This window comes from Salmo salar, chromosome ssa10 (genome assembly GCF_905237065.1).
Source record: "Salmo salar chromosome ssa10, Ssal_v3.1, whole genome shotgun sequence".
NCBI lineage: Eukaryota > Metazoa > Chordata > Actinopteri > Salmoniformes > Salmonidae > Salmo > Salmo salar.
The window spans coordinates 124,930,371-124,944,009 of NC_059451.1; the positions used below are offsets into that span (position 1 = coordinate 124,930,371).

Below are 13,639 nucleotides of genomic sequence, written 5' to 3' on the forward strand. Positions count from 1 at the left end.
ATGGATTTAATTGTTTTTCTCACCTGTCTACACACACACTACCCCATAATGACAAAGTGAAAACAACATGTTTTCGAAATGTTTACAAATGTATTGAAAATAAAATACAGATATCTAATTTACATAAGTATTCACACCTCCGAGTCAACACATGTTAGAATCACCTTTGGCAGCGATTTGTGTCTTTCTGGGTAAGGCTCAAAGAGCTTTGCACACCTGGATTGTACCACATTTGTCCATTTTTATTCTTTTCAAAATTATTGCAACTCTGTTAAATTGGTTGTTGATCATTGCTAGATAACCATTTTCAAGTCTCAACTCGGCCACTCAGGAACATTCAATGTCTTCTTGGTAAGCATCTCCAGTGTAGATGTGGCCTTGTGTTTTAGGTTATTGTCCTCCTGAAAGGTGAATTCATCTCCCAGTGTCTGGTGGAAAGCAGACTGAACCAGGTTTTCCTCTAGGATTTTGCCTGTGCTTAGCTTGATACCGTTTATTTTTTATCCTGAAAAACTCCCCAGTCCTTAATTATTACAAGCATACCCATAACATGATGCAGCCACCACTATGCTTGAAAATATGGAGAGTGGTACTCAGTAATGTGTTGTGTTGGATTTGCCCCAAACATAACACTATGTATTCAGGACATAAAGTGAATTGCTTTGCCACATGTTTTGCAGTTTTAGTTTAGTACCTTGTTGCAAACAGGATGCATGTTTTAGAATATTTGTATTACGTTCAGGCTTCCTTCTTTTCACTCTGTTATTTATGTTCGTATTGTGGAGTATCTACAATGTTGTTGATCCATCCTCAGTTCTCTATCACAGCCATTAAACTCTGTAACTGTTTTCAAGTCACCATTGGTTTCATGGTAAAATCCCCAAGTGTTCCTTCTTCTCGAGGGACCGTACAATTATCTGTATGTGTGGGGTACAGAGATGAGGTAGTCATTCAGAAATCATGTTCAACACTATTATTGGACACAGAGTGAGTCCATGACACTTGTGTGAGTTGTTAAGTACATGTTTACTCCTGAACTTTAGGCTCGCCATAACAAAAGGGGTTGAATACTTATTGACTCAAGACATAATTATTGGGGGAAAACATGATTCCTCTTTGACATTATGGAGTATTCTGTGTGTGTGTGTAGGCCAGTGACTGTTTTAAAATCAGGCTGTAACAACAATGTGTAAGAAGTTGTTAGGTTCTTATTTTTCCAGAGTAAATAACTCACGGACACTAGAGAAGCTTTAACCAAGTTTAATTCTTCCTAAAGGTTCTGTACAGCTGTATTCAGACAACCCAACATTTGTCCCACTCGGAGATAGATATATATATATATATATATACTCACTTAAGACCCTCCTCCTTCTCTCCAATGGCTACATCTTATGGTTTCACAGGAAGAGAATAAAGAGGGTAACAGGATACCAAACCTTTATTACTCTCAAGAGAATCTGTCCTCACCTCCTAACCTCAACCCCTCCTTCACCTAATCCACAGATGTCCATCCGTCTCCCCTGTATCAACACATTGCTCTGCTCTTGTCCACCCAACGCATTCCACAGCTATCCGTCTTTCTACAGAGACCCAGACTCTTTTACTAACCGTTAAGGAAATAAATTCCGCACACCTGTTGATTGAAATACATTCCAGGTGACTACCTCATGAAACTGGTTGAGAGAATGCCAAGAGTGTTGTTGTGCTATGCATGTATGCATAGCACAAATACTATGCATCTGATCTATCATGTCTTTAATATCTCAATGTTCAAAATGTCGACTCCAACAAAGTCCAGGTGTGAATACTTTCTGAAGACACTACATTTTTGTTTCTAGTAGGAGTATGTCATCTGATCGTGGGGTAACTGATGGGGCGCTGGCGCCACGGTCTTATCCAATGGGTTTTTTAGTTATGAACTGTGTTCTGGTTTTGTGGCCGGTTTTCCCCTCTGGGTCTAGAATCCACCCAGTCAGTGATGCACCAGCTGCTCCAGAACCTTCCCTCTCTGCCTGCCAGCGAGATCACTGACCCCCATGATGACGTCACTCTGCCCCGCCTCATAGAGGTGCTGGAGAAGAGACACAAGATCAGGCAGATGATGACCCAGGAGTACAACAGGGCTGGTAAGATGGTGACCCAGGAGTACAACAGGGCTGGTAAGATGGTGACCCAGGAGTACGACAGGGCTGGTAAGATGGTGACCCGGGAGTACGACAGGGCTGGTAGGATGGTGACCCGGGAGTACGACAGGGCTGGTAAGATGGTGACCCGGGAGTACGACAGGGCTGGTAAGATGGTGACCCAGGAGTACAACAGGGCTGGTAAGATGGTGACCCAGGAGTACAACAGGGCTGGTAGGATGGTGACCCAGGAGTACGACAGGGCTTTTTGATCACGTCTTAATTTGTATTCCTTCTCTTTCCTCCCCTTCTCTTTCCCCATCCAGCCGACATGTTGAAGTCCATGCTCCAGGAGCTGGACAGTAGCCTGGTCTCCAAGGAGAACTTCATCCAGGACCAGAGAGGTCAACTGGGGGAGAAGGACAAGGCCCTCCATAGCCAGAAGACTGAGATAGACCGTCTGGAGAAGAAGTCCAAGATGCTGGAGTACAAGGTAAACACAATGAAATAGTACCTAATATACTGCAGACTTCACCATTCACTACAAGGTAAACACAATGAAATAGTTTCTAATATACTGCAGACTTCACCATTCACTACAAGGTAAACACAATGAAATAGTTTCTAATATACTGCAGACTTCACCATTCACTACAAGGTAAACACAATGAAATAGTTTCTAATATACCGCAGACTTCACCATTCACTACAAGGTATGACAAAGAACATGCTCAAGTCAGGTAGGTGACAGACGGCCATATTGAGTGTACCAGTCAGGTAGGTGACAGGCGGCCATATTGAGTGTACCAGTCAGGTAGGTGACAGGCGGCCATATTGAGTGTACCAGTCAGGTAGGTGACAGGCGGCCATATTGAGTGTACCAGTCAGGTAGGTGACAGGCGGCCATATTGAGTGTACCAGTCAGGTAGGTGACAGGCGGCCATATTGAGTGTACCAGTCAGGTAGGTGACAGGCGGCCATATTGAGTGTACCAGTCAGGTAGGTGACAGGCGGCCATATTGAGTGTACCAGTCAGGTAGGTGACAGGCAGAGGCTGGGGCACTTTTTGCCATGATAGACTGAGTTTCCCCCACCACTGCAGCTCGGGACACACAGCTGAAAGGCTATTTGTGCAAGGACAAAGATGTAATGAGGTAGGCAGGCCCATTTCATGAGGTGGAATGAGGTAGGCGGGCCCATTTCACGAGGTGGAATGAGGTAGGTGGCAGGCAGGCCCATTTCACGAGGTGGATTGAGGTAGGCGGGTCCATTTCACGAGGTAGGCGGGTCCATTTCACGAGGTAGGCGGGTCCATTTCACGAGGTAGGCGGGCCCATTTCATGAGATGGGATGAGGTAGGCAGGCCCATTTCACGAGGTGGAATGAGGTAGGTGGCAGGCAGGCCCATTTCATGAGATGGGATGAGGTAGGCAGGCCCATTTCACGAGGTGGAATGAGGTAGGAAGGCCCATTTCATGAAGTTCCCCTGGATCAGAGCATGACATGGTTTCCCTTTCACATTGAGTGGTTATTGAAAGGAAGAGGGATGGAAAAATTTGTCTAATACATTGAAGAACTATTGTCGTTTTCAGTAGATGTAAACAGACTTTGTTTACTTGCTGTTTTGAGGTGAAGAAAACATTACTTTGAGATGGTGGTGGTGCGTTAAGCCAATCAGAAGTACTATCAGATCCCCAAATGGGCACATTGATATGCCCACATTTACACGCAGTTCAGGTAGCCTGTAGGCTAGCTTCTGTGCCTAATCGGGTAGCCTGTAGGCTAGCTTCTGTGCCTAATCGGGTAGCCTGTAGGCTAGCTTCTGTGCCTAATCGGGTGCACATCCTTACTCAACATTGACAAGAGCTCTCCAAAGACCATGACTAAATTGACAACTTGTAAATGGAATGAAATAAACAAACTTGTTTCTCACAAGTGTAGCTTAGGTTTTGCGCTCTGCAAACAACATGTCCACTCTGACAATGAGAACAGTAACATGCTGACTGGACACGTCGCGTGCGCTAGCATCGCAAAATACATTTAGGAATCTGTTATTCGATTATTGCACCCACACTGCTCACGCGCCAACGAGCGTCTGCGTTGCCAAGGGTTAAAATAGAAGTTATATTTCTGATGCAGATCACGCTGCAAGTCCTGCCTCTCCCATCTCCTCATTGGTTTATAGAAGCAGGTACCCACGTGCCATCTCCTCATTGGTTATACCCACGTGGGTGATTGAAAGACCAACTGTTTTGTCGGTCGTCGTGGTAATACTATGAAAGTGTAGATGCCGATCACCATATAAGTTCAAAGATGAAAAAGCCTGGAAGGAAGAGGGATGACTAGAAATGATTCGGTTGGCCGTTTTTATGTGTGGATTAATTGTCGGAATAGAGGACCTTGTGCATTTCAGGTAAAATAACAACTCAATGTTTATATCCCTGGACAAATTAGCTAGCAACAGCAAGCTAGCTAAATAGGACAAATTAGCTAGCAAGTGCAAGCTAACTAGCTAAATTGCCATAAATGTTTAATGCTTTTCGACCTGTCCCCAAATTAATGTCATTGGTTCAGAGTTTGTTTTGATATTTTAACCTGCGTGTCGTGATCCCGTTTGGTGTGGGGGGGACAAAATACATTTATGCACGATGGTGCAGCCGGTTTGGGTTCCGTGTAAGGCTGGAATAATAATAATAATAATAATAATTATATTGAATGCATTAACAGAAATGACCATAACCAAATAAACATGGTCAATGATAGTTAACAGAAAATGTGCTGCTGGTGATTATATGTAATGGAGAATTGATAGACACACTCAAACAATTCACACAATGCAGTTAAAATCTTTGTCGACCAAACAATCGACCAGTCGACTAAATGGGGTCAGCCCTGGTGTACCAGTCAGGTATTTCCTGGTCTGTAGGGCCATGTACTGTCACTTAACCTCTCGCTCTCTCTCCTCTCTCTCTCTCTCTCTCTCCCTGTCTCTCTCTGTCTCTCTCTCTGTCTTTCTCTCTCTGTCTTTTTCTCTCTTTCTCTCTCGCTCGCGCTCTCTCGCGCTCTCTCTCTGTCTTTCTCTGTCTCTCTCTCTCCGTCAGATTGAGATCCTGCAGAAGACCACCAACATCTATGAGGATGACAAGCGTACGTTGGAGCAGGAGCTGGAGAGCAGAGAGCAGCGTCTGCAGAGAGAGCAGACGGAGAAGAGACGTATGGAGCTACGCATGCAGGGCATGGTCCAGGACACCAAGCACAAGTGGGAGAAGGAGTGTGTGAGTAGACTAGAGGAGGAGGATCTCTCTCTGTGCTGCAGCAGGAGGGGAGGATCTCTGCCCTGGGGCTTTGGGATATTTTTTTTTTTTTTAGACTAGAGGAAAGAGTGCCTCGTACTGGCCCTCCAAGACGGGAGTAATGTAGAGATCTACGTGTCTATAGTGAAGTCCAGCCAAACTTTTCAGACAGGATACAGTGATGAGTATCGAAACTGTGGCCTGTAACAAAATGAAGGGCACTATGGGAGATGGCATCCAAAGGTTTAAGAGTAGTACAGTAGCAGCTGCACTTTGATTAATAATATCACCATAATCAAGAACAGATAAAAAAGGTTGACTGAATAATCTGCTTCCTACTGCTAAGAGAAAGACATGATCTGTTTCGGTAGAAATAGACAACTTCAAATCTTAGTTTCTTAACCAGCTCATCTATATGTTTTATAAACATCAATCCAAATGCGTCAGTATTTATCTGCAGGAACACGTTCCGTTGGAGAACCATCTAATGACTCAACATGCGGTTAATCTGGAACATTCTTACCAGACTTTAAAAACAATGTATTTAGTTTTGCCCAAATTAAGCTCAAGTTTTAAATCGGCAAAGGGATTCCTGCATATAGTGCATTCGGGAAGTATTCAGGCCCCTTGACTTTTTCCACATTTTGTTACGTTACCGCCATAATTCTAAAATGGATTAAATAAAACATTTCCCTTATCAATCAATAGTACGCAAGTATAAACACCATGGGACCAGGCAGCCGTCATACCGCTCAGGAAGGAGACGCGTTCTGTCTCCTAGAGATGAACGTTCTTTGGTGCAAAAAGTGCAAATCAATTCCAGAACAGCAAAGGACCGTGTGAAGATTCTGGAGGAAACGGGTAGAAAAGTACCTATATCCACAGTAAAACGAGTCCTATATCGACATAACCTGAAAGGTCGTTCAGCAAGGAAGAAGCCACTGCTCCAAAACCGCCATAAAAAAGCCAGACTACAGTTTGCAACTGCACATGGGGACAAAGATTGTACTTTTTGGAGAAACGTCCTCTGGTCTGATGAAACAGAAATAGAACTGTTTGGCCATAATGACCATCATTATGTTTGGAGGAAAAGGGGGGAGGCTTGCAAGCTGAAGAACACCATCCCAACCGTGAAGCACGGGGGTGGCAGCATCATGTTGTGGGGGTGCTTTGCTGCAGGAGGGACTGGTCCACTTCACAAAATAGATGCCATCATGAGGGAGGAAAATTATTTGGATCTATTGAAGCAACATCTAAAGACATCAGTCAGGAAGTTAAAGATTGGTCACGAATGGGTCTTCCAAATGGACAATGACCCCAAGCACACTTCCAAAGTTGTGGCAAAATGGCTCAAGGACAACAAAGTCAAGGTACTGGAGTGGTCATCACAAAGCCCTGACCTCAATCGTATAGAAAATGTGTGGGCAGAACTGAATTTAAAATATAAAAAAAACAAATACCTTACTTACATAAGTATTCAGACCCTTTGCTATGAGATTTGAAATTGAGATCAGGTGCATCCTGTTTCCATTGATCATCCTTGATGTTTCTACAACTTCATTGGAGTCCACCTGTGGTAATGATTTGGAAAGGCACTCAACTGGTCCCACAGTTGACAGAGCATGTCAGAACAAAAACCAACGCCATGAGGTTGAAGGAATTGTCCATAGAGCTCCGAGACAGGATTGTGTCTAGGCACAGATCTGGGGAAAGGTACCAAAACATTTATGCAGCATTGAAGGTCCCCAAGAACACAGTGGCCTCAATCATTCTTAAATGGAAGAAGTTTGGAACCACCAAGACTCTTCCTACAGCTGGCCGCCCATCCAGACTGAGCAATCGGGGGAGAAGATCTTGTTCAAGGAGGTGACCAAGATCCAAAGTTCCTTTGTGGAGATGGGAGAACCTTCCATAAGGACAACCATCTCTGCAGCACTCCACCAATCAGGCCTTTACGGTAGAGTGGCCAGACTGAATCCACTCCTCAGTAAAAGGTACATGACAGCCCGCTTGGAGTTTGCCAAAAGGCACCTAAAGGACTCTCAGACCATGAGAAACAAGATTCTCTGGTCTGATGAAACCAAGACTGAACTCTTTGGCCTGAATGGCAAGCGTCACGTCTGGAGGAAACCTGGCACCATCCCTACGGTGAAGCATGGTGGTGGCGGCATCGTGCTGTGGGAATGTTTTGCAGCGGCTGCGAGACTAGTCAGGATTTGGGGGAAAGATGAACGGACCAAAGTACAGAGATCCTTAATGAAAACTTGCTCAGGTCCTTAGACTGGGGCGAAGTTTCACCTTTCAACAGGATAACAGGACCCTAAGCACACAGCCAAGAAAACGCAGGATTGGCTTATATATGGAGACCCCTCCCCCAGCGTAGACGGGGCTTAGTCTGTAGACGGTTGTGACCAGTGTTCCATGACCATCTACGTAGGGCAGCAGTACCGGAGGATAGCCGGCCAGTGACTGAAGGGTCTGAATACTTATGTAAATAAGTTACTTTTGTGTGTGTGTATCTATCTATCTATAATATGCATTTGCAAACATTTCTAAACCTGTTTTGCCTTAGTCATTATGGGTTAGTGAGTGTAGATTGAAGGGGGGGAATTATTTAATACATTTTAGAATAAAGCTGTAACTAATTGTGGAAAAAGGGAAGGGGTCTGATTTCCTTTCCGATTGCACTGTGTGTTAGATATACTGTCAGTGATGCGTTCGTTTAGAAGTGCAGCTTTAGGACTGAGATCTAATATTCAATAGGCCAAGTCTGAGATTGTTTAGGGCCTGTAGCTGAGATGTGATGTAGGGTTGCACAATTTTGGACTAAATATCTCATTTGGCTAAGGTGTATGTTAACTTCTGACTTCAGCTGTACATACTGTCAGGGTAGAGGACTTCACTAGTTCTAGAATGAGATCAGATTAATGAATACATACTGTGCTAACTGAGTACAAATCAGGCCCCGGGAGACCAAAGCTTCTCTCAACCCTATCACATGTTCCGGACTCGGGCACCGGGGTGACAGTGGACTTTAGTGGGCCCACATACTTCCAACGGTATATGTAATTCCCTCACCATGGAGCTTCCCACGATGATGGTGGGAGTTGTCAAAGGAGATGGAGATGTGGGGGGGCTGGAAGCGGTTAAACAGCCGCAGAGCCGGGTCTGATGAAATCACGAGTTACCGCTGGGAGTTACCGCTGGGAGTTACCGCTGCGAGTAACCGTGGGCGCCTTCCTCCAACGGTGCTCCGCTGGATGAGGGGTAGCGCAGGCAGCCTGTGAGGCGTGTGAAGGCCCCATTGATTTTGTTTTAGCGGGGAGAATTGGTCAGAATGGATCCTGAGCACTCCCTCCCCTGCCACTGTAGCTGAGGAACCCCGTCTGATTGGTGCTTGGCCTGGTCGTTCAGGGTGGCGCTCTCAAATGCCTCCTGCTATTGGGTAGCATCCTTCAGTAAGGCCGGTCGTTCCTGAAGCTCCTTGTTCTCCAAGTGAGGCCAAATCATCCCACCCTTTTTAAGTCACAAATGTCTTTTACATTTTTCACAAAGGAAGGTGGCGAGAGTCCTTCTTTTACACTAAAACAAACATAATTTAGAGTTGTCACATTTCATGGCTTTTGTAGAGTAACTGGCTACCATCTTCAGTCACAGCTAGCGTGTACATGCACAGATGCTGTGCACTCGGCTCTGGAAATACTGTCCCAGCACGAAGGCTAACCGCGACGTGAGTTTTCTAAAACATGAAGCAGGGTGGCTCCAATTTAATTCAAAAGAAACAAAATTGAAATGCTGTGTTAGACTTCACTCTAGTTGGTCAGAGCAGCTGGCTAACACAACTGGTGGCAAGCACTTTGAAGAGCACAAGTAACGTTGAGCAGACATGATCAGGGTGCTTCATCTATACATCTGTTTTCCTACTCGTTAACTTACCCCGTTAAGCTCTCGCATTTAAAAACCAACAACTCGGGGCACGTGTTAACTGATACACCAATCGTCTGCAGTAGTTGTGTTAACCCTGGCTGGTTCTGGTTTGTGTTTCCAGGAGCGGCGTGTGTGCGCCAAGCAGCTGGAGATGCAGAACAAGCTGTGGGTGAAAGACGAGAAGCTGAAGCAGCTGAAGGCCATCGTGACGGAGAGCAAGACCCCCTCAGACCAGCGCCCCGCCCCCGACAAGCCCCAGCGCCCCTCCCGGGAGAGGGACCGCGTCCCCGCCAAGAGATCTGCCTCGCCGTCGCCCATTCCCGTACGTTACCACAACGTGCCCTTCTAGAGCACTGACTCGTCTAGCTAATATACCTTACTAATGTGTTTTCCTTTCCTAATCAAAGGAAGCAAAATGAATCCCCTTTCCAAAACAAACTGTTTCCCCTTTACTGCTAACAGGTTGACCAGTCTCTGCTGACTGGCAGGCCTGTTAATCAGGAAGTGAAAACACATCTGACTGTTATTTTACGCATTATAATGTGGACTTAATGTCTTGAAGTTACTGACCCTGACTTTTTGTGGAAGGTTTAACTGAAATCCACTGTTCTATCCCATACTTTGTCATACTTTGATTGAATGTAACATTTATGTAATTGTATGTTGTCCATCTGGTGTGCATGTAGCCTGTGTATGTTTGTTAGTGTGTGTAGCCAGCCATGGATGGGATGGTATGGTATGTAATGGATGGATGGTATGGGATGGATGGATGCGATGTATCCCAACTAGCGGGTTGACTTGTCTATCTGCACCACCACCATACTCTGTACTCTGCCCTGCAGCCCGTCCACTCCAGGTCCAGCCAGGCCCTAGACCCAGTGTACGCCCCTTCCCATCCCCAGCAGGTCAGGCAGTGGCCAGGGTCAGGCTCACATCCCACCTCCCCTCCTCAGACCGCTAGCACCGGCACCAGTTCCCTCTCTGTGACCTCCTGCATCTCAGAGTGGGAGCAGAGAGTCCCTCAGGACAGACATGCTATTGCTAACCCGGCCCAGTACCGGGCCCTTAAGAATAGAACCCAAGCTCGGACACAGGGTTTACCCAGCAGCCTTAGCAGGAGGAGAGGCAGGTGTTGGGAGAGGGCCAGAGAAAGAGAGGAAGAGAGAGAGGTTCCTGACCAGACCTGTGATCTAGACCTAGAGGAACAGGAAGGAGCTTACATGGTCAGTGAGTCTCAAGACTAAGGTGGTAAGGTCATCTGGTAGGTAGCAGAGCTGCAGTTAAAGTAGATTACTCTAACCAGCTCATCAGCTGACCTTTTTAGGTTTGTTGTGGTAATGTTTCTATATAACTGGTACTATGTTCTTGTTTACACTTTTAGACCGAAATAAAATGATATTCTAATGTAATAGGATCCGTTGTTCCTCCTAAAACATCAAATGACGATGTAAGAACAACATGTCCACTACCAAACCGTGTTTCAGTCGTTTCCTACCACCATGATGACTTTATGAAGCATGTGACTGATCCCTGATTGGATCAGATTGAGTTGTTTTGTTTGGTTGGCTAGATTGTACTTCCTGTAGAGTTGATGTTCTATTACTGTCACTAACTCCAGCAATTGAATATTTAATTTTAATTTTTATTGTTAGCAACCCATGATTCTCAGGCTCTGACTTTCCCCCCTCTGCTTCGTTTCCGTCGACGACCAGACGGGTCCCCCGGTGCGTGTGGTCCACAGGCGCTCCAACTCTGCGGGCGGAGAGAGGTGGGTGGACCACAAGCCGTCGTCTAATGTAGAGCTGGACACGGTGATGCAGCCCATCCTGGGATCCAACGCCATTAAGGTCTCGGCCCCCAGCGAGAAGGCCCTAGCCAAGTGTGACAAGTACATGCTCACTCACCAAGACCTGGCCTCTGATGGAGAGATACAGACCAAACTCATTAAGGTATGTATCAGCCAGACTTGCAGAAAGCTCTCTGAATTTATTTACTGTCAAATTTCAATTAATAGCCTGGCCGTTTTATTTGCTTTAATCACTGAACACAACCAGCACTTATTAGAGACGGGCTTCTATTTGAGCCAGGTGTCCATTTCCTTACTAAACCTCCCCCCCACCCCACCTTCCAGTATCGCCCTCTTCTGATTTTCCACTTTTTGACTTGGCCGTTCTCTCACTCGTTTTGGATCGATCCCAGATTGCCTGGCTGTTGCCTCACACAAATTCTATTCTGCCAATTTGATCACTGCTAGCTTGAATTTGATGTCATTTTCTTTTAGGTGGCACCGTGGCTGGCAACGATGACAGAATATTTCTTAATGACCGTGGGAATATCAGAGTTGTCCATTTTAACCTTGAAATCAGTTCATTTAGACCCGCCATTTATTTGACAGTGTTTATTTGCTGAAATGTGTGCCGATGCCTGGTGTCGTAGTGTTTGCTGTCATTAATTGTGAAGACTTTTATATTATCAAATCAATTCTGTGTAATTATTCCTTACTAATCATGTAACTTTAATTGACTAGGAAGTTAGGGCACCACGGGAAAATGTTTATAGACTATATTTCCCGAATTAACTCTATTTTCATATCTTATCAATGTATTATTACCGCATCAGTCATATTCTGAATGTCGCAAACCCTTGGATATCTGCACGAACCCTAACACAGATCAGCAATATACAAATTGGCTTAGTTAATTATTAACTAACTATCTTAATCAATTACATAAACACACACAATAGTTAATCATTGGTTACTGACATGATACACTGAAAAGTCCCTTAGTGGGCTAAGCCGATATGACGGGTTGGTAGACAAAGGAAAGGGGTGGGGCCAGCTCAAAAGTGGGAAACTCAGTGGACCCCCGTACATACTCTACACTCATGGAAATGCTTGTACTTTGAACAACCGCTCATTCGAAAAGAAATGGCAATATACATATTTACGAGTGTATGCCTTTGTTGTTGCTCTCTAAGCTCACCGGTCCGTCTGCTGGATAGATTGTCGACAGAAAGTCTCTGTTTTGTCCACCAGAGATCAGTCTTTCGGAGTTGTAGCTTGTTATAATGGATACGTCAGAGTACCATTCGGTCGTTCGACTGGTTGCGTTTAGCAGACTGAAGTATTTAAACAGCTGCAGTCTGAATAATTATTTAGTTTGTAGATTTCTTAGCCATTTTTAACGTGGGAGTGATCTCCACGTTCTCTGGTAGAGTTGCCAACCATTTCAACATGTAGTGACAGCTTTCATGTTTTCTGGTCTAATGTACATTTTGTCGGAAGTGTGTTTTATACTTTTAGTAGAAAAGGGGGGTGTTCCATGACACCGTGTAATGTCTGGGGCTCACGGGGGGCGTTCCGTGGAATGTCTGGGGCTCACGGGGGGGCGTTCCGTGGAATGTCTGGGGCTCACGGGGGGCGTTCCGTGGAATGTCTGGGGCTCACGGGGGGCGTTCCGTGGAATGTCTGGGGCTCACGGGGGGCGTTCCGTGGAATGTCTGGGGCTCACGGGGGGCGTTCCGTGGAATGTCTGGGGCTCACGGGGGGCGTTCCGTGGAATGTCTGGGGCTCACGGGGGGGCGTTCCGTGGAATGTCTGGGGCTCACGGGGGGTGGGGGGCGTTCCGTGGAATGTCTGGGGCTCACGGGGGGCGTTCCGTGGAATGTCTGGGGCTCACGGGGGGCGTTCCGTGGAATGTCTGGGGCTCACGGGGGCGTTCCGTGGAATGTCTGGGGCTCACGGGGGCGTTCCGTGGAATGTCTGGGGCTCACGGGGGGGGCGTTCCGTGGAATGTCTGGGGCTCACGGGGGGGGGGCGTTCCGTGGAATGTCTGGGGCTCACGGGGGCGTGGCCACTGACTGACTGATCCTAAGTTACTATGAAAAGCAATTCTCATTTAGAAGACTAACATTACATAGACTTTTGGAAAGATAATTTATTTTATCCCACATTACGATGCAAACCCCATCATTGAGAAGTGTATACAAACAAAGAAACAGTAATGTGTTTCCTGTCCTTCATGAGGTCACCAAATGAAACAAACTCGACATGACTGTTCCTTAGGTGTCCACGGACCAATCCAGCTGTTTCGAATACAGAAATACAGTGCAATTATTCAACCTTTTGATGTCCAAGTGTCTCTCTGTTCCACATTCTAATCTTGATACTACAGAGTATGTTACGACAGCCATAAAGCGGTCGATCCACCTCTGTTGGAGAGAGAGGACGCTGTAGAGCAGGAGAGTTATGACACTTGCTATTAACCTCTTACATCTAGACGTTCCGCTAGCGGA

At 45.9% G+C, this 13,639-nt stretch overlaps 1 protein-coding gene across 4 annotated transcripts in view; it reads left to right on the plus strand.

Annotated features, from left to right (window-relative positions):
- Window positions 1-13,639, plus strand: part of kif23 (kinesin family member 23) — a 57,071-nt gene that overhangs the window by 28,693 nt on the left and 14,739 nt on the right. For 2 of the 4 annotated variants that reach the window (XM_045688590.1, XM_045688591.1), the window contains 6 exons: window positions 1,962-2,126; window positions 2,450-2,616; window positions 5,225-5,398; window positions 9,465-9,665; window positions 10,186-10,566; window positions 11,056-11,292. In XM_045688590.1, coding sequence (XP_045544546.1) covers window positions 1,962-2,126; window positions 2,450-2,616; window positions 5,225-5,398; window positions 9,465-9,665; window positions 10,186-10,566; window positions 11,056-11,292 — 1,325 coding nt within the window. The remainder of the gene's footprint in view (window positions 1-1,961; window positions 2,127-2,449; window positions 2,617-5,224; window positions 5,399-9,464; window positions 9,666-10,185; window positions 10,567-11,055; window positions 11,293-13,639) is intronic. The other 2 variants (XM_045688592.1, XM_045688593.1) reach the window with 1 other exon arrangement.